This window comes from Mustela nigripes, chromosome 2 (genome assembly GCF_022355385.1).
Source record: "Mustela nigripes isolate SB6536 chromosome 2, MUSNIG.SB6536, whole genome shotgun sequence".
Lineage (NCBI taxonomy): Eukaryota > Metazoa > Chordata > Mammalia > Carnivora > Mustelidae > Mustela > Mustela nigripes.
The window spans coordinates 117,341,090-117,363,731 of record NC_081558.1 but is presented as its reverse complement, the minus strand read 5'-3'; the positions used below and the strand labels follow the sequence as shown (position 1 = coordinate 117,363,731).

At 39.5% G+C, this 22,642-nt stretch overlaps 1 protein-coding gene across 1 annotated transcript; it reads right to left on the bottom strand.

The window, feature by feature from the left end:
• Positions 1-4,479: 4,479 nt before the first annotated feature.
• Positions 4,480-21,316, bottom strand: KCNMB3 (potassium calcium-activated channel subfamily M regulatory beta subunit 3). The gene is made up of 4 exons (XM_059391507.1): positions 20,958-21,316; positions 10,820-11,011; positions 6,983-7,181; positions 4,480-5,828 (listed from the first exon to the last, which is right to left on the bottom strand). Exons 1-4 carry the CDS (start codon positions 21,017-21,019, stop codon positions 5,430-5,432), a joined length of 852 nt encoding a protein of 283 aa, XP_059247490.1. The 5' UTR covers positions 21,020-21,316; the 3' UTR covers positions 4,480-5,429.
• Positions 21,317-22,642: the final 1,326 nt, after the last annotated feature.

Sequence of the window (22,642 nt, the reverse complement as noted above, 5' to 3'; positions counted from 1 at the left end):
TGTGCCGTGGCCTGGGAAGCCTTTTTTTCTTTTCTTTCAAAAGTTACTTTCACTTTCTGAAAAGATCATGGGGTTTAGCTCAAGATAACTATGGTCCTGAAGAAATGGGTTTGGTAACTACCTCAGAGAGTTAATAAGAAAAAAATAATAATAATAAATGAGTCCCAATTCAATACTTCAGGCTCTGATGTTAGAGAAATTTCCAGAGCACTATAGTTTAGATTTATAAAAAGTCAAGAGTTGGCATGCCATATTTTTAATGGCATTGGAGACTTGGGAAAAACTTGGGTTAAAATGTAATCATCGCTCCAGCCATGGAAAGACTATAGCGCCAGGAGGCTTATGGTACTGGATTCTTGAATTTGGCATTCAAAATTAGTTGTGTTCTCTTTTCTTATTATTAGTGAAATTGGTGTGTGTATATTTGCACACATTTCTACTTGTGTACACACTGCTTGCTAGCCCTAGTCAAGAGGCATCTTTTATAAAAGGTGTAAACATCAGGTTCTAAAGTTCAGAAGTGTTTAGAATCTATTAGGAGTTTCCCAAGTTGGGATGTTAGTTTTCAAATAAGCTCACTTCGTCCAAGTATTCCACTGATAAAAGTTTCACACTTCCTTTTTATTCATGAAGCGCCATTCCTTTTCCTTAGTTTTAGACATTGTTAATATTACAGCCATGCTAGTTAGCATAAAGTGACAGTTATGAGCCATAAGGAAATTTTCTGACTTAATTTTTACACAACTACATAATGAGTTTTAGTGGGCGGGTGGGGGGGTTGCAGGGGTGGGAATCAGTCTATTGTACATTTAGGTAGTTTAGGTAACTGATTTTCACTACCAACAGTAGACCAACAGTAGACACCATTCTTCACGCTGGTAAGTATGGAAAGGTTTTTTAATGCATTTTGTAAGCCAATTAAGTCTATAAATCTATCTGAAACCTTATTTAATCTGCCACTACAATAATTTTGTGGTTATGCTAAGAGTCATGTATATTTTTAGGTGATTCTTATTTTTGTTCCTCCTTTTAGGTAAACAAGGAGGCAGAAAAGTTTTGTTGTTTTATATTTTCTTTAATAAGACTAAACTTCTTCATTCTAGTATGAATTTCCAAATGTCGTCATCATGATCTACCAATTTCATAAGAAAAAGCCCCTTATCAGTTTTAATTTTTGTTCCAAAGAGTGGTTGGAGAGCTTGAACTTCATGTGGTTTCTAGAAATGTTTTTGGCTATGGAACTTAAGTTTCAAATACAATTAATAGTTTCAATGTGACTTAGTCCTTGGGCTTAATTGGGCTGAATAAAATCTAAATATATCCTTTTGGAATAGAGTACTTTAATATTTTGGGGAATGTGGCACTATCAAAAAAAGACTACTAACACATCAAATGTTGACTTTGTTCCGGGAGAAGCCCCCACCACCCTTTTTTTGCCTTTTTTATTGTACCAAATCTATTTCTCTATATTTTGTCATTCAGTGAATTGAAGTCCTATGGTATAATGCATTCATGAGGAAAAGAATGTTTTTAAATGTTCTTTTAATGATGGCCCAAAAAGGATTTGACACAGCAAGATGCATGTGTTACTGTACTGAGAATATAGAATAATAGTGTCACTAAATTTAAGACCTCTTCCCAGTCTTGCTGTTCCTAGCAAGAAGTTTGGCCTGTGACTGCACTTACTGTTTGTGCTCATCAGAAACTGTCAATGTCTGCTTTTCTTTTAACTTTGCAGTCTGTAACATCACGCTGTTTATTAAAAAAAAGAAAAAGAAAAAATGACTTGTGTCCAAACAATCCTTAGTGTACTATGTACTTTAAACAACAACAACAAAAACTGTGATAATTATATTTTGCCTTTTTTTTTGAATACTTAAAAGCAAACCAGTGTTCCTAATACTCAAAATTTAGCTGAACTTGAGTTCTTACCAATAATGACTAAGAATAGTTGATTGAAAACCTGAAACTATTATTCTTAAGAGGCAACTTTTCTGCCCCAGTAAATGGATGAATATTGAGAGACATATCTGTTTGAATATTAACTGCTTTTACGTATAAGGCATTATGTGTTTCAAGCAGAAATATATGTATATACCTACATGTATGAATGTGTTTGTACATGCAGACAGATTTTTTTTCAAATCAGTTAAAGACCAGAACCTAAAAAGTGAGGTTAGGGTGAAGCAAACTGGTTTTGCTTTCAGTTATCATAAATTTTGCAAAGGGGAAGTCTGGGCTTTCCTTGGACTAGTAATACATGTGGGCATTGATACTTTGTACTTCTAAGCAATTAACAACAAGTAATTGCTTAAATTTTCATTGCCAAATGGTTTGCATGACTTTGAATTAACATTGTTCTAAATTGACTTTGTTCTCCAAGCATAATGTCTCTCTTTCCTGAGATGAGATCAGGAGATGAACCAAGTAGCTGCACTCTGTGAGTGGAAAACTGGAGTAATTGAAACAGTTCAGGTTTCACACTTCCACTTTTTAGGTTTTAAATCAGTGGTTTTGAATTTGTTAGGAGAAAAATCCCAAGAATTGCATGTTGTTAGATGCATGTCAAACTAACTAAGAAATAACTAGAGAGGTGCCCTTAAGAAATCTATAGACTCTCAATTTGCAAAACGATTTAAAATATGTGTGCATACATCTATTTTATTTCAGGAAAGTCTGGTATACAAAATAATTTACCACAACCTCTTAAACGGCATGTTCTGGACCTTAAATATATATTACATTTAGCCAAGAGAAGGTGGGAAGGAATCTTCTCCTACAGTTCCCTACATTAGCCCCTACAACCAGCTAACCAATGAAAGGTACCAAGGCTGACTCCATTTTACTTTTTAATAAGATTTATATATATTTTAGGTGTACAATATGATTTGGAATTTATGTATAGCGAATAATTATAATCAAGCTATCAATGTATCATCTCACATAGTTATCTTATGTATCTGTGTGATGAGAACACCTGAAATCTACTTTCTTAGCAAATTCCAGTATTCAAGATAGTATTATTGTCTTCATGCTCTACATGAGATCTCTAGACTTAATTCATCTGATAAGAAAGTTTGTACACTTGGGGCGCCTGAGTGGCTCAGTGGGTTAAGCCGCTGCCTTCGGCTCAGGTCATGATCTCAGGGTCTTGGGATCGAGTCCCGCATCAGGCTCTCTGCTCAGCGGGGAGCCTGTTCCCTCTCTCTCTCTCTCTGCCTGCCTCTCCATCTACTTGTGATTTCTCTCTGTCAAATAAATAAATAAAATCTTTAAAAAAAAAAAAAAAAAGAAAGTTTGTACACTTTAATTAACATCTCAACATTTCCCCCACTCCCAATAATCACCATCCTACTCTACGTATCCTACTCTGCCTCTGTGTATTTGACATTTTTGGATTCCACATATAAGTGAAATGCAGGGTTTTTTTTCCCTTTGTGTGTATGGCTTATTTTACTTAGCATAATGCCCTCTGGGTTTATCCATGTCATTGCAAATGGTAGGGTCTCCTTTTTTTTTTTTTTTTTTTTTAAAGATTTTATTTATTTATTTGACAGAGAGAAATCACAAGTAGATGGAGAGGCAGGCAGAGAGAGAGAGGGAAGCAGGCTCCCTGCTGAGCATAGAGCCCGATGCGGGACTTGATCCCAGGACCCCGAGATCATGACCTGAGCCTAAGGCAGCGGCTTAACCCACTGAGCCACCCAGGCGCCCCAGGGTCTCCTTTTTTAAGTCTGAATAATATTCCACTGTGTGTAGATATACACCTCATGTATATGTGTTTTCTCTGTGTGTGTGTGTAGGATCACAATTTATTCATCTGTTGATGGACAGTGGTGGTTCAATATCTTGGCTACTGTCAGTAATGCTCCACTGAACTGGGGAGTGCAGATTGTTTCTTGGAGGTACTGATTTCCTTTCCTTTGGGTATATACCCGAAGAGGGATAAGGCTGGCTAAACATTGAAACTTAGAAAACAATTTTTTTTTAAATCTACTAATGTTTTTGAGGACTTTTACTAGATGTCAGAAGTTGAGCAAGGTATTTTATATACTCTGCCTTGTTTATTCCTTAACCCTATAAAGGAAGAGATTGTCCTCATTTTATAAGTGAGAAGAGAAAGGCTTGAACATTCATTGCAGTTGAGCAGAATTGCCCAAGGATACATATCTGAAAAGCTGTAATGATGGCCTACGAATTCACATAAAATCCTCTGAGACATGTGTTTTTTCTACCATTCCACACTAGAAAGAAGAGAAAGCACCAAAATTGTTCATTACTTGTGAAGTCAATATTTCCCCCCCACCACAGGATCTCTATTTATTTTTTTTTAATTTTTTTATTTTTTGTGAAGTCAATATTGCTCTAATTATCCAGTCTAGTTATTTGTGACTTGAATTCATATGAAAAAGCATAATATTGACTTAGAGGCAAACTTTCTGTTTTGATTACATCTGCATATAAAAGTTGCTTCAAAAGTCTCATTATAATGTCCATGATATATGACTTTTTAGTAAAATTTAAAGATACTTTAAGGCACGTTGGTTTTCAGAACAAACTCTTTTCAACTCATATTCAGCTAACTCTGAAAAGCACTTGTTGGGAGAGCCCTGTGACATTCATTAGTTAGTAACCATAGTTGAGTCATTAATTAAAGCTTGGACATTTGCTGACTAACCATGGGGGACCCATCTACAGTGTGCATCATCTGACATGAATGTTCAATTCCATCTAGTATAGCCTCTCCCTGCACATTTCTGGCCGTCTCTCCCACTCCCACCAGAATGTACACAGAGAATAAAATGAGCTTATGGAAAGCATAATTAACTAGAAAGATGTGGCTGAAAGCAAAATTACATGGTACATGGCAAGGTTAAGTATGAATAGCTCCAAACTTAGTGGTTTTGCTAGGCAGCAGCTTTCCTCCTTTATCATGAATGGGGAGATAGAATGGTAGCCCACATTTTTTTGAAATTACCAGATTATTCTCTTCCTAACTTGATCGTGAATGACTTGATTTTCACTAAGATTTTTTTTTTTTTTTGAGAAATATTTTGAGGTGAACTCTGTTGCCAACAAAGAGACTGGCCAGTCAGTGGTCAGCAGGTAGATGCCCTCATCGTGTACTCCACACCAACGGGTTCCATGAGAGCCGAAATTAGGTCAAGCACAACTACCTGAAGCCTGTGTTGCCATGAGGGAACAAAAGCACTGCCTTGGCTCACGTGGAATATGTGGGGTAGAGGAAAAGACGATGAGTTTGTGGTTATTTATAGAACAGATGGACTACATAATGAGGCTCTTTAAAAATGTTTCTTCCTGTGTGAAGTATCATACTTAATTTGAGTTGCCTCTACATGGTTAGTGTCCAGGCAGACATCATTAGGTCCTCAGGCGCAAAAATTGCCAAGCATCCGAAGGCCAAGACCTTAATGTGGCCACCATTGTAAGATTTCTCGGCTTCTTTCTGGGCTCCTCCCCATGCTCCACAGTTTTAGTCGGTGCTGTTCCATATAAGGTACTTTGCCACCTACCTCATCTCTGTGTGGGGGGCTATATTTTTCACACAATAGGGACAGGTACTGTGTTAATCTCACCATGCCAACAATCAGGGCACCACCTAGCAGAGTCAGCATCGGCCAGAATAAACAGTGGAAGATAACCATTTGGTCGTACTTTTTTATGAGAATGACATCTTCAGATCGGCTGTCTGGACTGTAGAAGCATGAAAAAGGGGTCCCATTTTTGTGATCGAAGAATTCCTTTATGTCCAGAGCACTGTTGAGCAAATCATTCCTGTCTCGGTGGCACTTGGGTGTGTAAAAGCACTAGGAGTATGAAGGAGGAAGAAACATGAGGACACTGTCCCCGAAACCAAGCATTTAAGCAACAGTTTTAATTCTGAAAAGGCTTCAAACCGAAGCTATTCATGGAGAGTTTCAATCTCAGAAGGTGATGAAACCTGTTGCAGAGCCCATGGGGAAGGGTGGACAGGAGGACACAGAGTGAAATGGCCATTTCCAGGCACTAGGCAGAAATGGGGGAAGGGATTCTTAGAAAATAGACATTGCAGAAGAGGCAGTGACCAGCATCGTAAGGACCATGCTCTCTCCACATACAGGCAGTTGGTCTTTGTCCACTCAAAAAATATCTGTTGAGCTCACTATGTGCTTTCAACCTATGAACACCTCTACCCTAGTTGTCTTGGTTTCCCATAGAAAATCTTTCCCTAAGGGATAGTGTGTTGAGGCTTCTGCCCTAGGCCCACAAAGCCTTCCTAAATAGGCTTTGGTTCGCGGAGGGCAGAACCAGTGAAGGGATCTGTCAGCTGGTGATTTTTTTTTTTTTTTCCAAAAAAACTTCAGATTTTTTAGCATCCTCAGTAGGCACTCATGGCACTGTGCTTAAGGCCTACCTAAATGTTTGAGACCTTAAAAATTATTGCATCCGAAACAGAAATCATCAGATGGATTAGTGCCCAAGTAAAGACAACAAAGTATAGCATGTTAACCAATCTAATACAAGCTAACTTTTCATAGTTAGGTGTAAATAAATACTATAAACATATGAACCAATTTAGTAACCTATTAAAATCAAAATTATAATAATCCTTTAAATTTATTTGATAAGAAAAATTGTTTACTTGATTTAAAATGTGTTGTGAGTACATTTTCACATTTTTTATATGATGGGGAGTAGGACTTCCAAAAGTAAAACTGCCCACAATTGACTCTGTTCACTGGCTCAGCTGGGAAATTCTAGACACCAGTTTGCAAAATTGAAATAATTCCTTCCCATTCTATATACCCCATTTTTTCCTCCAAGAATGCTTTTAGCTTCCTTTATCCTGTAAAGGCATTCACTGGAGGGAAATAGCTTTATCCCTAGAGATGGTCTGGGGTACTGCACTCTGCTGGGGACAGTCTGGCACAGAAAGGAGGACTATAATTAGAACTCCTTCATTACATGAACTTTACATTACCTTGGAATTTATCTGGACAGCCTCTTCATTATAATGTAGGAGAGCTTTCTGACCTGAATGGGTGAGGTTCACAAACACCTGAAGACATGGGTACTTGCCCTGCCCTCGGCAGTCCACACCACAGGTGAAAGCACAGTCCATCCAGTCATCCATGATATGAGCGTGGATGATAGTACAGTTTGATTCTTCTCTCTGAGTGCTTCAATTGGAAAAAGATAAATGATCTTCACCCTCTACAATTTAGTTTTTTATTTCTCTCTTTTTTTAAGAGAGAGAGCAAGCAGAGGGAGGGAGGGGCAGAGAGAGAGGGAGAGAGAGAATCTCAAGCTGACTCTACACCCAGCATGGAACCCAATGCAGGGCTTGATCTCATGACCCTGAGATCATCACCTGAGCCAATATCAAGAGTCAATGCTCAACCGACTGAGCCTCCCGGGTGCCCCAGTTTTATATTTCTAATGTGATAGCCCAAGGCATTTGTATATTTAAAGGTAATGTAGAACCATTACAGAAGGTACATAGTGGTTAGGAACACTGAGTGGAGAACATTGAGAAAGGGGATAAACAGCAAACTGGTAAGTTTCATCTCAATTATGACCCGCTTGGTGTATTTCTAACTACAGCAACCCTTTGATCAATGGTTTTCAAACTTCAGAATCAACTGAGCAAGTGTGTTAGAGTGAAGAATTTGTGGATTCTATGGCTTCACTCCTCGAGATTTGTATTCAGTTGATCTGAGTTGAAGCCCAAAAATCTGTATTTAGCCATATTTAAGATGCAGGTATTTGGCAAACCATGCTTTGACAAATACTACTGTAACCACATAGTTAGAAATCTTATCCTCTCTCATGCTTTGTCATCTCAAAATGTACCCATTTTCCTGTCCTATGGAAATGTGCCTTTGGATGGAGTCCAACCACAGTCAGTGTGGCCCTGGGTCAATATAGCCTGGTAACAAGGTACATTTCCATGGTCTCTGTCTACTTCCAATGAGCAAACAAATCATAGAAGGAATATCTCATTCGAAAACTTACTATGTTTTGCTATCAGTAAGTTCCTTGAGGTCAGGAGGTACATCCTGTTCTTCTTTATGATCCTCAAAGCAAGAAGCGCCATGCCTCCCACATAGTAGAGGCTCAGTAAGTGTTACCGTGAATTAAATTTTACTTGGAAAATGTTCCTTTGAGAATTTTCTCATGTACTACACACACAGAATGTTCTAGGTGCTATGAGAAGTAGTAGGCAAAACTCCTGCCCATGAAGATTTTGTGGTGGTGTTGAAAAGACAGATATGTATGAAATGATTAGAGGATAAGTTTTAGATAAAGTAAATGAGGGTCAGAGGAAATGCTTGATTGAATGTACAGGACCAGCTCCTCATGCACCCTCACACGTGTAGGCGGGTCCCTGTGTTTATTTCCTGGCAACTTAAACACAAGAAGTAAGATAAGCAAATTCTAAAGTCAATGTTTGAAATGCCTCATTGAAATTAGGGTAACACTGCACTTCCATTGAGATCTTTGGTCATGAGTAAGCATTTTCTTTAATAACTTGGGAGACGGTGCCATTCAAAATAATCTTGAGGCAAGGACATAAAAAACAAACACTGGATGGAGCCTAAGAAGAATAAAATTTGAGGCAAGTAAAAATGCAAATATGGAAAATAAGGTTCTTTCCACAGGTTTAACACTAGCCTTCTTTCTCACAAAATTAAATTCTGTACTTATTTAGACCAAGAACCTAAAATCATACTTTAGAGGCCCCTGTTTGTCTGTGTTAGAGCCAAGCTCTCCGAATTTCCATGCACAAGGACCAAGCCAGGCCTCTCCAGTAGAACTACGGATATATTTAGAGCTGAAAACATGAGCATGGTATTTTGATAACACTGTGTGTCTATGTGTCTACAAGTAGGCAAAGTCCATCATTTGGTTGAAAGATGAGAGTCTAAGGGAGTGGGGACAGGTACAAGCTACTCAGGCTATCTTCCCTGAAGCAAAACCAGGCTCTGAGGTAGCACAAGATCACAAGGCAAGAGACAGAGAAGAACATACCCCTCTTAAGCATTCATGTAATTACTTTAAGCAAACAATTTCTAGAAATGCTTAGAAAAGTAAAATTTAAATATGAGCAACAGTTTGGTGTCAGGTTGCAGAAGGTATCCTTGAAACTTCTCCCAAATTATCACATTTAATAAATAATCTGACCTGGACTTTCATACAAGTGCACAAACATGTGCACACATACACCATTTATTCAGCTTACATAAATATGTATAATGTAGCTAGCTAGATAGGTAGATATAGATACAGATACAAATATAGATACAGGAGTAATAGGAAAAGGGAGGGAGAAAAGAGTAAGGATACAATCCTGTATCCTGCATACCATAAGATCCCTTACAGTTATGAGAACTGGGCCACAAATTTGACTCTGAGCTTCCTAGCAGCCAAAGCAATGAAGGAAATACAAATACATATAAGATTCCTGGAGTCCACTGAATAAAAGCTGGTTGACCAGAAGCAGAACATATTCTCCTGGTGCTAATATTAGAGTGGAAATTCTGGGCACTTCTAATTGTAGCACTGTGTGCTGTAGCGAGGGAGACCTCCACATTATTGTCCTAATAATGTAACTTAGGAATGGCAAGAGATGAATCTGATAAATAACAAAAGCAGGCCACCTACTTCTTGCCCTATGACCCTTTTTCCCCACTGATCTCTTAGGCCTCCCTCTCCCCATTCTCCCAAACTTCTGTAACTCTTTGGCTAACCAAAGGGAAAGTGTTCCTTGCTTTTCCCCTACCCCGTACTGCCCTCCCTCAAAGTACCCCCATGTTGTGTAAGCCATCTTCCAAAATTAAACCTGTGCTCCCCTGCCCTAATGAAATCTCCTATCCCTCCTGTGGCTGCAAACTTTATTTAAGTATTAGGAGGCAAGGAGTCTTATATCAAAACAACAGGCCAGTTCTTTACTGGCTGAGCGGCCTTAGGCAAGTTACTTGACCTTTCTGAATCTCAGCTTGCTCATTTTTAAAAGGAAAATTAAAACAATAAAATAATGCTACCATTAGCATTAGACTATAGACTTAAATAGGATAAAATATAGTATATTTTGGCATATAATATATATTTGATAAATGCTGTTATTAGATGTATTTAATAAGGAAACCAATTAAAACAAAGGAAGGAAACTAACATTTATTGAGCTACTACTATGTGCTAGATAGACATTATCAAACTCAAAAAACTCAATAACTTTTATATGCTCGTGTAAAAGATTTAAATTAACCATTCTCTGTGGTATCTGCTTGTTTGGTTGGTTGGGGTTTTTTAAAGATTTTATTTATTTATTTATTTATTTATTTATTTATTTATTTGACAGAGAGAGCAAACACAAGCAGGGGAATGGCAGGCAGAGGGATAAGGAGAAGCAGATGCCGCACTGAGCAGAGAGCCCAATGTGGGGCTCAATCTCAGGTCCCTGGAGTCATGACCTCAGCAGAAGGCAGACACTCAACTGACTGAGCCACCCAGACACCCCTGATATCAACCTGTTAAAGGAAGAATTTATTACCTACATGCATATCTAATGTATGGATTAGTTGTTGAAAGTATTTTTCAGATGAGGAGGGTGAGTGGCAAAGGACTATCTTCCGCTTTCTTACCACCCCTTTCTCCACCCTCAACTGCCTCCCAGCCCTGAGAGACAAACAGGTGTTTCTATCTTCCCTTAGATAATGATGAGAGGGCTGAAGAAGCCAAAGCCAGCCTCTTCTCCACCACTGTGTTTGGTCTGATCTGAATCGAAAATTCTGGGTCTCCTTTCTCTGTTTCTTACCTGAGCAAGAAGGGCTTTAGAATGGTTATTCCAAACAAGAAGAACATGAGGACTGAGAAGCCCATCATTGCAAACCCTAGCAGCACGGCTCGGTCCTCTCCAGCACTGGATGGCAGCTTCTTGTGCACATCTGGGAGGTCTCCATCATTGTGGTCTATGTTTCTATTCCTCCCTGAGGCAGAAAAGGCTGTCCTTTGGGGGAAGTAAAAAGAAGATATTTCAATAAACTCACAGAGAAATGGGAACATTTCTCATGGTGGGTGGAAGGATGATCCCATTTGCCATCCACCTGGAGAGGTTGTGATCAGGTTCAGAGCAACACCATGAAATACCATGTTCAGAGCTTGGTTAAAAACCCACCCAAACCAGCTAAATTTATGTGTTATAAAATATAATTAATGTAATTTTTTTTACATCTAACAATAGTAAGAAGTCTTTGGAGATCTGTTTAATCAATGAATAGAAAAGTATTACCTATAAGTAGTTTTCATTTGTATAGTTTTCATATATATGTATGTAAATAAGTATTATGAACTTGTTTATCAGTTAGGGATACTGCACATTCCCCCTCAAAATAATTTTTACACTCTTCAGTGAGTTCCATATGTAAAGAATGACTCGGAAAGTTCAGATTCAGAATTAACAACATCCGGAAATAGTAGGATTTGACTTGTTCTTTTATATTGTTCTTTTACAGGGAAAGGCAGTATAGCTATCATGGGGCTTGGTGGCCCGTGGCCAGTCCTTTCAGAATAAGGACTGCTTCTCCTTATCCCTCTGCCTGTTCTCTTCTCCTCTCTGCTCTCCCCCTCTCTGGTCACTCACAGATCTGTGTGAATGGCCCTACATTTCTTCTCTCCCTCTCTCTGCTCTATACCAGCAAAGGATGTGATAAGTTATTTCACAGTAGGGGTCCAGTGAACAGTAAAAACCAAAATGAACGTTGCTAACTGGTGACCCACAGATAGTATCCAGCCCACGGATAAGTTGTGTTTTTTTGGTTTTTTGTTTTGTTCTGTTTTTTAATTCTCTGTGTGTTTTTTTAATGTGGGATTCGTTGCTAACACTTTAAAAATTGTGAAAATTTTCATAAAAATGCTGATTACTGACTTTTGAAAACTATCAGGTCCACACTCCTGTCTATGAACAGCTGGCCAAGCCAAGCAGAGGCTGTCCCTATGGACCAGCATGTATTCTCCAATTCGCCATAGTTTTACCACTTCCTATGGTCAATGTCATTGATTTGCAGATCCTTGCTCAGTAGGCGGATGCAGTCCCAGAGGTAGTTCCACTTCAAGAGTCTTAAGAAAATCTTAAGCCAAACAAATGCAGTTAAAATGGTAGAAACTCAGACACCATCAAACTGAATAAAAAGCTTACTAAAATGTAAAGCTGAGCAACACTTTGTCAAGGGAATTGCTAGTTGTTTTCTTCCAAAAGCATATTTTATACTTTACCCCACATCCTTCCCCTTCCTCTCCCTAGCTGCTTTTCTCCCTGGTAAAATCTTCAAAAATTCAAAGACAGTGAGGGGAAGGTCAAGTAATCCAGGATGTCCTAGGAGCCTGCGGTGGGAAGCACTGGTCTCAGAGGATCACAGCACTCCTGGGTTAATACTATTTTGGGAATCAAGGATGTGGTTTGGGGATTTTTTTTTTTTTTTAGATTTTTTTATTTATTTCAGAGAGAGAGAGATCACAAGTAGGCAGAGAGGCAGGCAGAGAGAGAGAGAAGGAAGCAGTCTCCCTGCTGAGCAGGGAGCCCGATGCGGGGCTTGATCCCAGGACCCTGGGATCATGACCTGAGCCGAAGGCAGAGGCTTTAACCCACTGAGCCACCCAGGCACCTGGTTTGGGGATTTTTAATCTCTTTTGATACTTTACTCACCCTCTATCATCCCACCCTCAGAGAATAGGCAGGAAAAACAACTTTTTAAGTGAAATTTGAGGTAGCACATTTTATAATTCATAAACAATTATAATAAAGAGAAGAGTTTTAGCCATAAAGTAAGATTAGATATTTTGTAGGTTTCCAGTACCCAATACCCTGTCTTTTCCCTCCTGTTCTGAAACTGGACTTTAGTCATCCTGGAGGCTGGTTGTGAGATACCTATGGAATCCATGCATGAAGAGGTTTATTTTGAGGTCTCTCTGGCTCTTGTAACATATTGATTTAATAGACCCAAGTATGATTGTTGATAGGCAAAACTGGCATAATTTCAGTGTGCATGGACAGCATCCACACAGGGGAAAACCTTTGATCATCTAGCCCTAGTGGCCAAGATGCTGGTGTTCCTGAGTTCCATAGGAATGTAACAGTTACAAAGACCGTTCTTGGCAGGGCACCTCCCACCCCACCCCAGGGCAATGCACAGATAGCAGACTGAAACACACAATCATCCTGTAAAAAGTCCTATTTACTTAGCCTGGAGCTCCAGCCTGAAGTACAGGCTTCAGGTTTCCCATACATCTAGAGACCAAGAGGCATTCCCAGGGAACACAGGCAGGAAGACACAATCCTTGCACACCCTCTTGGTCTTGCTATAGCTCAATAGACCTCCCAGAAAGGAGCTTCTACACTTGTCTAGAGCCCTAATTTTTATAACTCTCATCCAGGAGACACCTCTAGATGACCTGGTCTAAAGGCCAACTAGGTTTCCAGTTGCAGCCCCGAAGGACTGTAAAAATTTGCATGCTTTGACAGCTGCTGCCTGAGGGGCTGGCTTCTAATCAGCCTTAAGCTAAGTGCTAAATGAAATTCTCCCCTTGGAACATTAACAGGTCTTGACATACCTGCTAGGGACACATAAAGAATAAATCAGGTAGTTTAGACAATCACAAAGAGATCGCCAAGAGCTAGAAAAAGAGTGAATGAGCGGATTCCTCACCTAACCAAGGCTATTCCTTCAAGGCTGAGAGAAGAAGCTGTTTTGCCCAATACACAGACACCAACACAGAGTGAAGCAAAATGAAGAAACAAATTAATACTTCCCAATGGGAAAAAAACAAAAGACAAAAAACAAAAAATACAACCTCAGAAAGAGATGAGAAAGCTACCTGATAAAGAATTCAAATTAATAGTCGTAAAGATGCTCACCAAACTCAGAAGAATGAGTAAACATGATGAAAACTTCAAAAAAGAGAGCAATGATCAGAAAGTACCAAACAGAAGTTACAGAACTGAAGAACATAATAATGGAACTGAAGAATTGAACTGAAGAATTCAATATACTATTGAATACTCAATAGCAAACTGGATGAAACAGAACACATCAGCAAGAACACATCACAAAGCAATAAAACTCACCCTGACAGAAGAGCAAAAAAGAAAAAAAAAATATTTTTTAAATTGAAGACATCTTAAGAGACCAACATCAAATAGCATAACATTCACATTATAGGAGGTCTCAAAAGGAGAAGAAAGAGAAAACGGGGCAGAAAAGTTATTTGAAGAAATAATGGCTAAAAACCTCCCTAGGGAAGGAAACAGACATCCAAATCACATTCAAAGATTTGGTACCTATCTTTCTCAAATTCTTCCAAAACATTGAAGAATACTTCCAAACTCATTTACGAGGCCAGCAATACCCTGATGCCAAAACCAGACAAGGAAGCCACAAAAAAAAGAAAATTATAAGCTGATATTCTGATAAACATAGAAGCAAAAATTCTCAACAAAATATTAGCAAGCTGAATTCAACAAAAGGCTAAAAGGATGATACACCATGACTGAGTAGGATTTATTCCACAGATTCAAGGATGATTTTACATCTGCAAATCAATCAATATGCTACACCACGTTAAAATAATGAAAGATAAAAACCATATGATCATCTCAATAGATGCAGAGAAAGCATCCAGCAAAATTCAAAATCCATTTATGATAAAAATTCTCAACAAAGTAGATATGGAGGGAGAGAACCTCAACATAATCAAGGCTATATATGACAAGCCCACAGCCAACCTCATACTCAATGGGGAAATGCTGAAAGCTTTTTCTCTAAGATCAGGAACAAAACAAGGATGCCCACTTCTAGGCAACATAATATTGTAAGTCCTAGCTACAGCAACTAGGCAAGAAAGAGAATAAGAGGCATACAAATTGGAGAAAAAGAAGTAAAACTGTCACTATATGATGATGACATGGTAGTATATATAGAAAACCCTAAAGACCATCAAAAAAGCTATTAGAACTATTAAATGTATTCAATAATATACAAAATTAATATACAAAAATTTGTTGTTTCTATACACTGGTAACAAACTACCAGAAAGAGAAACCAAGAAAACAATACTACTTATAATCACAACAAAACAAATAAAATAATTAGGAATAAATTTAACCAAGGAGATGAAAGATCTGTACACTGAAAACTTATAAGACATTGACTAAAGAACTTGAAGAAGAAACAAATAAATGGAAAGATATTTTGTGCTCATGGATTAAAAGAATTAATATTGTCAAAATGTCCATAAAAACCCAAAGCAATGAGATTCAGTACAATGCGTATCAAAATTCTAATGACATATTTCACAGAAATAGGACAAATAATTCTAAAATTTATGTGGAACCACACGTAATGACCCAGAATAACTAAAACAAGCTTGAGAAAGAAGAACAAAACTAGAGGTAGCACACCGCTTGGTTTGAAACCATCCTGCACATCTGAAGTTACTGGCATAAAAACAGACAGAAATAAATGGAACAGAATAGAGGGCCCAAAAAGAAACCTATGTTTATATGTCAATTAATTTATTACAAAGGAGACAAAAATATATAGTGGAGAAAGGACAGTCTCCCCAATAAATGGTGCTGGGAAACAGGACAGCTACATGCAAAAGAATGAACCTGGACCACTATTTTACACCATATACAAAAATTAACTCAAAATGGATTAAAAACTTCAATATAAGACCTGAAACCATAAAACTTCTAAAAGAAACCATAGATGAAAAGCTCTTTAGTATGAATCTTAATGATATTTTTCTGAATCTAACTCCAAAGACAAGGAAAACAAAAGCAAAAATAAACAAATACAACTACATCAAACTAAAATCTTTCTGCAAAGAAAAGGAAACCATCAACAAAATGAGAAGGCAGTCGGGACACTTGGGTGGCTCAGTGGGTTAAGCCGCTGCCTTCGGCTCAGGTCATGATCGCAGCGTCCTGGGATCAAGCCCCGCATAGGCTCCTTGCTCAGCGGGGAACCTGCTTCTCTTGCTCTCTCTGCCTGCTTGTGTGTACTTGCTTGCTCACTCTCTCTCTCTGGCAAATAAATTAAAAAATCTTTAAAAAAAAAAAAAATAAGAAGAAGGCAGTCTACTGAATCTAGGCCCTAAAGGAATCCTATGATGTTTCAAGGACTATGTGTTCTCATTCAAAAGTCATAAAACACAGTAAGGGCCTTTGAGTTAGAAAAAACAGATTCAGATCCACAAAAAACTTCGGATATTTGGACAGTATATAAAAATGTATCTGTGAGGGGCGCCTGGGTGGCTCAGTGGGTTAAAGCCTCTGCCTTTGGCTCTGGTCATGATCTCAGGGTCCCGGGATAGAGCCCCACATTGGGCTCTCCACTCAGCAGGGAGCTGCTTCCCTTCCTCTCTGCCTGCTTCTATGTCTACTTGTGATCTCTATCTGTTAAATTAAATAAATAAAATCTTTTTTAAAAAATGTATCTGTGATATGTTTAAAGAAACAAAAAGAAAGGGAGGCGCCTGGGTGGCTCAGTGGGTTAAAACCTCTGCCTTCAGCTCAGGTCATGATCTCAGGGTCCTGGGATCGAGCCCCGCATTGGGATCTCTGCTCAGCAGGGAGCCTGCTTCCCCCCATCTGTCTGCCTCCCTGCCTACTTGCAATCTCTCTCTCTGTCAAATAAATAAATAAAATATTAAAAAAAAAAAAAAGAAAGAAAGAAAGGATTACAAATATCAAAAAGAGCAAGACTCTGCAATATGACCAGGCCAATATTTAAAAGAATCAAATATAATTTCTGGAAATGAAAAATTTAAAAATTTAAATAAAAACTCCATGTACAGATTTAACCGTGGATTAGACACATCCACAGAGATAATTAGTAAACAGAGAGATGGACCTGCAAAACAGCCAGAGTATAAGACACGGAGTTTCTGTAATGGAAAATACTAAAGAGAAGTGAAGAAACATGGAAAATAAATAGGAAAGCTCTAACGTAAGATCTATTCAGAATTCCAGAAATAAGAGAAATAAGTCAGAAGCAATGTTCTTAAAAAGATAATAAAATCTCAGAATTGATGAAAACCTAGTCCTCAGATTCCGTAAACCCTGTGGGATCAAATAAAGAAATCTACACCTAGACACATCACAGAGTTATTACACAGACACCACAACAGAAAATCTTAAAAGCAGCCCCCGAAAAAGACAGATCAACCGCAGAGGAATGACAGGCTGAGTTGTCACTTCTCCATAACAGGAATGGAAACCAGAAGACAGGAATATTGTCAATAGACTGAGAGAAATCATGTGAGATGGAGGACATGGGGAGATGGAGAGGAGAAGGGAGTTGGGGGAAATCGGAGGGGGAGACAAACCATGAGAGACTGTGGACTCTGAGAAACAAACTGAGGGTTTTGGAGGGGAGGAGGTGGGGGATTGGGTGAGTCTGATGGTGGGTATTAAGGAGGCACGTATTTCATGGAGAACTGGGTGTGGTGCATAAAAAAAGAATTCTGGAACACTAAAAAAATAAAATTTTTTAAAAATCTTTAAAAAAAAGTCGCATGAGACACGCAGATGTAAAAAGGTTGAAGTTTGTGAGGCAAAGTCTAAGGAAAAGCAAGCTGATGTGAACCTTCAGGTTCAAAAGCCTTTTAGAAGTAAAGAAGGTGATAATATTGATTAAAGCAGTCACCTGGAAGAGCTAACAATACTAATTTATATGTACCTAATAGCATTGCCTCACTGAAGAACTACAGGAAGAAACAGACAAAATCCACTGACAAATGAGGAGATATTTTTGCATAACCCCTCAGTGATGGACAGCTCAACCATATAAATTAGTGAGGAAAAGATTTGAGCAAAGTAAGTAATGGGTTTTATCTAAATGATAATGCAGAATACTATCCCCTACATAATATATATTATTCTCAAACATATAAGCAACAGTTATGAGACCTAACCACAAACCAAGCCCTAAAGAAAGCCTCAAGAAATGTCAAAGAATTCATGAAAGTAATGTACTTTTTACACGCTCATGTTACAAAACTTGAACGATATGGAAAAGTAGAGAGAAGAGAACAAAAATCACCCACAATTTTACCACTCAGAGATAATTTCTACTCACTTACTGTGTTATTCCCCCTCCTCTCTATTATTTTAAATAGAACAAGATCATTCTGGACATAGTGGGATTTTTTAAATCTCGTCTTTGCACTTAACATAGTAAGCCCTTTCTTATGTCACAAGCAATTCTTTGTGACCCTTCTACTGGCTCCATAATATTCCATCAATTGGATATCCCATCAATTCCTTACCTAGTTCCTTATAGTTGAATATTGGGGTTTTTCCAGTTTTCTGAGACCATAAACATTCCTGTAATTAACTTTGTGGTATTACAAGCGCCTTTCATCCAAGGATCTCAAAGCATTTCAGAATGACCTAATTTGGGGGGCACCTGGGTGGCTCATTTGGTTAAGCGTCTACCTTTGGCTCAGGTCACGATCCCAGAGTCCTGGGATCGAGCCCCACATCGGGCTCCCTGCTTGGTGGGAAGCCTGCTTCTCCCTCTCCCTCTGCCTGCCATTCTGCGTACTTGTGCTCGCTCTCTCTTTCTCTCAATCTCTCTGTCAAAAAAAGAAAGAAAAAAATCTTAAAACAAACAAACAAAGAACAATCTAATTTTGCTCTCTAGCCAGTAAGATGAGTGAATAGAATTTTTATTTCCTTTTGCCAGCAATACATTTCCACTTCCAACCAGTTTGTTACCTGGAGATGTCTAAGTCATAGTCTAGGCAGTACCCACCCCCTTCTGTGGCTTCCTGGCAAACTGAACTGACTTTCCCACCAGCCCTTTTTCACCCATTGCTCCAGGCACTTTCTGTCTTAGCCTCAGGCAAACTTGATTTCAAAGAGTTTGAACAGGCTCCTCTGGCTGAGATTCCCTGCAGAAGCCAGGAGCCTCTCCCTCCAACACTGTAGCTTGTCAAGAAGGGTTCCTTAGAAAGATGCTGCTCTTCCTCAAAGTTCGGTAATTCATCTGACGTTCCTTTCACATGTGTATATAACTTCGAAGCATGGGGATGTTAAATTCGTATTTCCCTGTAATTTGTTTGTGTTACAGAGAAGCTGTGGGTAATCATTTTTATCCTCCTATTTTTTAATTACAAAATTGTTTAACAACTTCTTTTGAAGCACCAAATGAAGTTGAGTGAAGTCAGCATGGTTCACAGAGTTCAGCAAAAGGCTAGGGCAATCATCTGATTGTACATCTCACCAATGAAAAGGGAAGACGGTCTTGCCTTGGGGAGAACACAACTGCTCTTAGGTCTAGTTAATTGTGTTATGAACAGTGCATTAAAACTTGTTCCCTTGCCTTTGGTCATTTGATTTTCTGCCATATAGTAATTCGCTTTGTCTTTTCACAAAAGCATTAGTGCATTTCAAGGAGAGAAGGGTTTTTGCCTCTATCTCTTTCCCCCATGTTCTGTGTCTTCCTCTTCCAATCCTCACCATCGCCCAAACCCCTAATCTCACTTTCCTTTGTTTCTTCAACACCCATGCCTGTCATTACAGGATGTTAGAAGTGGGTGATGTGATGACCACTGTGGTTTTTACTGTTTCCAATTACTCAGCTCCCGACTCCACTTGAGCTACTAACAAACCATCCACATTTCCAGATAAAGTGTGTGAACTTGGCTGAGAAATGTACCCCTGGCAAGCTTTTATTATGCTCTTTTTCAAATACCCTGAAGCAAGGCTCATCTTTCAATATCAGCGTCCAGTTCTAAGGCTCCACCCACCCAAACCCAGAAGCAGACAGAAGAACTGTAACTTCACTGAAGGCTCACAGCCCCCCTGTTTTGCATTCCTCTGGGGAGAAAAAAAAAAAAGCTCCTTAAGATAGCCTTTCTCAGGGCCTCTGGGTGTCTCAGTTGGTTAAGCCGCTGCCTTTCTGCTCAGGCCATGATACCAGGGTCCTGGGATGAGTCCCACATCGGGCTCCTTGCTCTGCAGGGAGCCTGCTTCTCTCTAGGCCTCTGCCTGCCACTCTGCCTGCTTGTGTGCGCGCGCTCTCTCTCTCTCCCCTGACAAATAAATAAATAAATAAAATCTTAAAAAAAAAAAAAAGAAAGCCTATCTCACTTCCTCCCTTAGAGGGTAATAGGATAGTGTCGAGAGGAGTACTTAGAAAGCCTGCCAAGGCATGTAGAGACCATTATTATCCCCACTTCATGGACAAGGGGATGAGGCCAACAGAGATTATATGACTTGCCCACAGTTAAATAGCTAGTTAAAGAGTGGAACTGAGGGACACCTGGGTGGCTCAGTTGGTTAAGCAGCTGCCTTCGGCTCAGGTCATGATCCCAGGGTCCTGGGATCAAGACCTGCATGGGGCTCCTTGCTCAGCAGGAAGCCTGCTTCTCTCTCTGCCTCTGCCTACCATTCTGCCTGTGTTCTTCCTCTCTCTCTGTGACAAATAAATAAACAAAATCTTAAAAAAAAAAAAAAAAAAAGAAAAAGAGTGGAACTGAGATTTGAATCCAGGCCTGTGATTCCAGGGCCCAAGCATGCTTCACCAGGCAACCAAGTGCTGGTGGTAGTTTCCTAGACCCTTCATGCAACCAAGAGGTATTTACTGAGCACCTAACATGTTCTGGGCCATGTCCTAGTGCCAGGGAAACACGGGTGAGTCAAAAAAAAAAAAGTCCCTGGCCTTTAAGATTTGCAAGCCAAATGGAGGAGGAAACCAAAAAGAAAAGTTGCAGCCCCCTGATGCCAGGACTTCTGGGGAAGACACAAAGATGCCCCCAGGATCCCCTGGGAGGCCTGGCAAGTGGGCATTCTCAGAGGATGAAGACCAAACCTAAACCTAACCTTGCCAACTCGTTATGGCCGCCCTCCAGCCACTTAATCAGCAAGAGAGGTTCTGGTGGCGACTTACCTCCCCTGGCGCCGCCGGCCACCCTGGAGTGTAATTTGAACGGGGATGCTGAACGGCTGCATGACAGCGGGGGCTGGCAAAATGGACTCCTTTCACCTGAGTCATAGCCTCTGAGCGCGTTGGAAGGATGCAGCTGACGCATCAACGGAAGTGGGGTCCCACCGGGAGCCACCAGTCCCAGCGCAGCCAGGCATCAGAAGTACCCTGGCCTCCTGAGCGGCCGCGGAGCGGTGTGCAGAGCGCGTTTACCAGGAGAGCTAGGAAGTCGAGGCAGGCTGTCAGGAGGAGGTTCTGCAGATTCTTGGCCAGGCAGAGCAGTCAATCCTAGACGCTCAAGAAGACCCTGCATAGCCTTGGGCAGCCAGACCTTCTCCCCACAGTCGCCCAGCCCCTGCCTCCGCCTTGTCACCTGTGTTCCGCTTCAGCAGCCGGGTGCATTACCATAGAGACCCAACCGCCTGCGTAAAGTTGAGGCCCAAGGGACCCTATGTAATTGGTGAGGGACATACCCAGGTCAAGGTTTATAAAAAAAGGAAATGTTTTACCCTAACCACGTTTCCTTTTTCACAAATTGTCTCTTAGAGTGTACGTTTAGAGATTTTTCCAGTTAATTGCATGTTCCGATTAAGAGAACTCGTTTTTATATCATATGTGACTTTCCAAATATTCGAGGGCCATAAAATAACTCACCATTAAAACTATATCAAAGTTGTAAAGAACTGTATCAAATACCATTTTATCTTTCCTTGATAACCCAGAAGATATTTGGAGATTTTTCAGTACCCTCAAATTGAACATCAATTACCATTACAATGTAGCTTATTAAAACATGGATAATAGAATGTCAGATAGACCATTTTAGCCATCTGTTTTTAGTAAAGGTAATAACATCTTACCATTCTCCAAAACATACTGTAAGCATAATCTTGTCTGTAAATATCCACATATATATAGCCAGATTAACTGCTACCTGTAGCTATTTTAATATTATTGAATGAAAAAAAATATTGATATACTTCTGGTTTGTATTATTTTTCTTTTTTTTTTTTTAAGATTTTATTTATTTATTTGACAGAGAGACAGAGAGTACAAGTAAGCAGAGCAGCAGGCAAAGGGAGAGAGAGAAGCAGGCTCTCTGCCAAGCAGGGCTCAAACCCAGGACCCTGGAATCATGACCCGAGCTGAAGGAAGCCGCTTAACCAACTGAGCCACCCAGGCACCCTGTATTATTTTTCTACTAGAGTATGGACTAAGTCCTTTATAAACTATTTGTTTCTAATGAACTGATGCAATTTGGAATAAAAACTAATAGCAACTAAAATTTTTCTCCCTTCTGCTCCCTACTTGCAACTTAGCCTTGTAAGTCTATAACCTTTCTTTTTCAGATTTAGATGTGCTAATAAATTCCCCTGCAATTTGGTATGTAACTCTCTTTAAAGCGGCAAATAATTTGCTACTATTTTTACACATTTGACTACATCTCAGAAATATAATAGTGTTTGAGCCTGTGAAATTCCTCCTTGGCTCCCAGCACTTGCATCTGTCTTTCCTGGGGCTTTCTGGTCATCTCCCTTTTCTGACTCTTATTCCATTTATATGAAAATATTCCTGCGTAATCTATAAAGATTTTTATTTATTTATTTGACAGAGAGAGATCACAAATAGGCAGAGAGGGGGCAGGAGGC

Coding starts and splice junctions, on each gene's coding strand:
- KCNMB3 (XM_059391507.1), bottom strand. CDS start 21,019: ATGCAGCCGTTCAGCATCCCCGTTCAAATTACACTCCAGGGTGGCCGG. Junction 11,012..20,957: donor GGCCGGCGGCGCCAGGGGAG/GTAAGTCGCCAC, acceptor CTTCCCCCAAAG/GACAGCCTTTTCTGCCTCAG. Junction 7,182..10,819: donor CTAAAGCCCTTCTTGCTCAG/GTAAGAAACAGA, acceptor TTCCAATTGAAG/CACTCAGAGAGAAGAATCAA.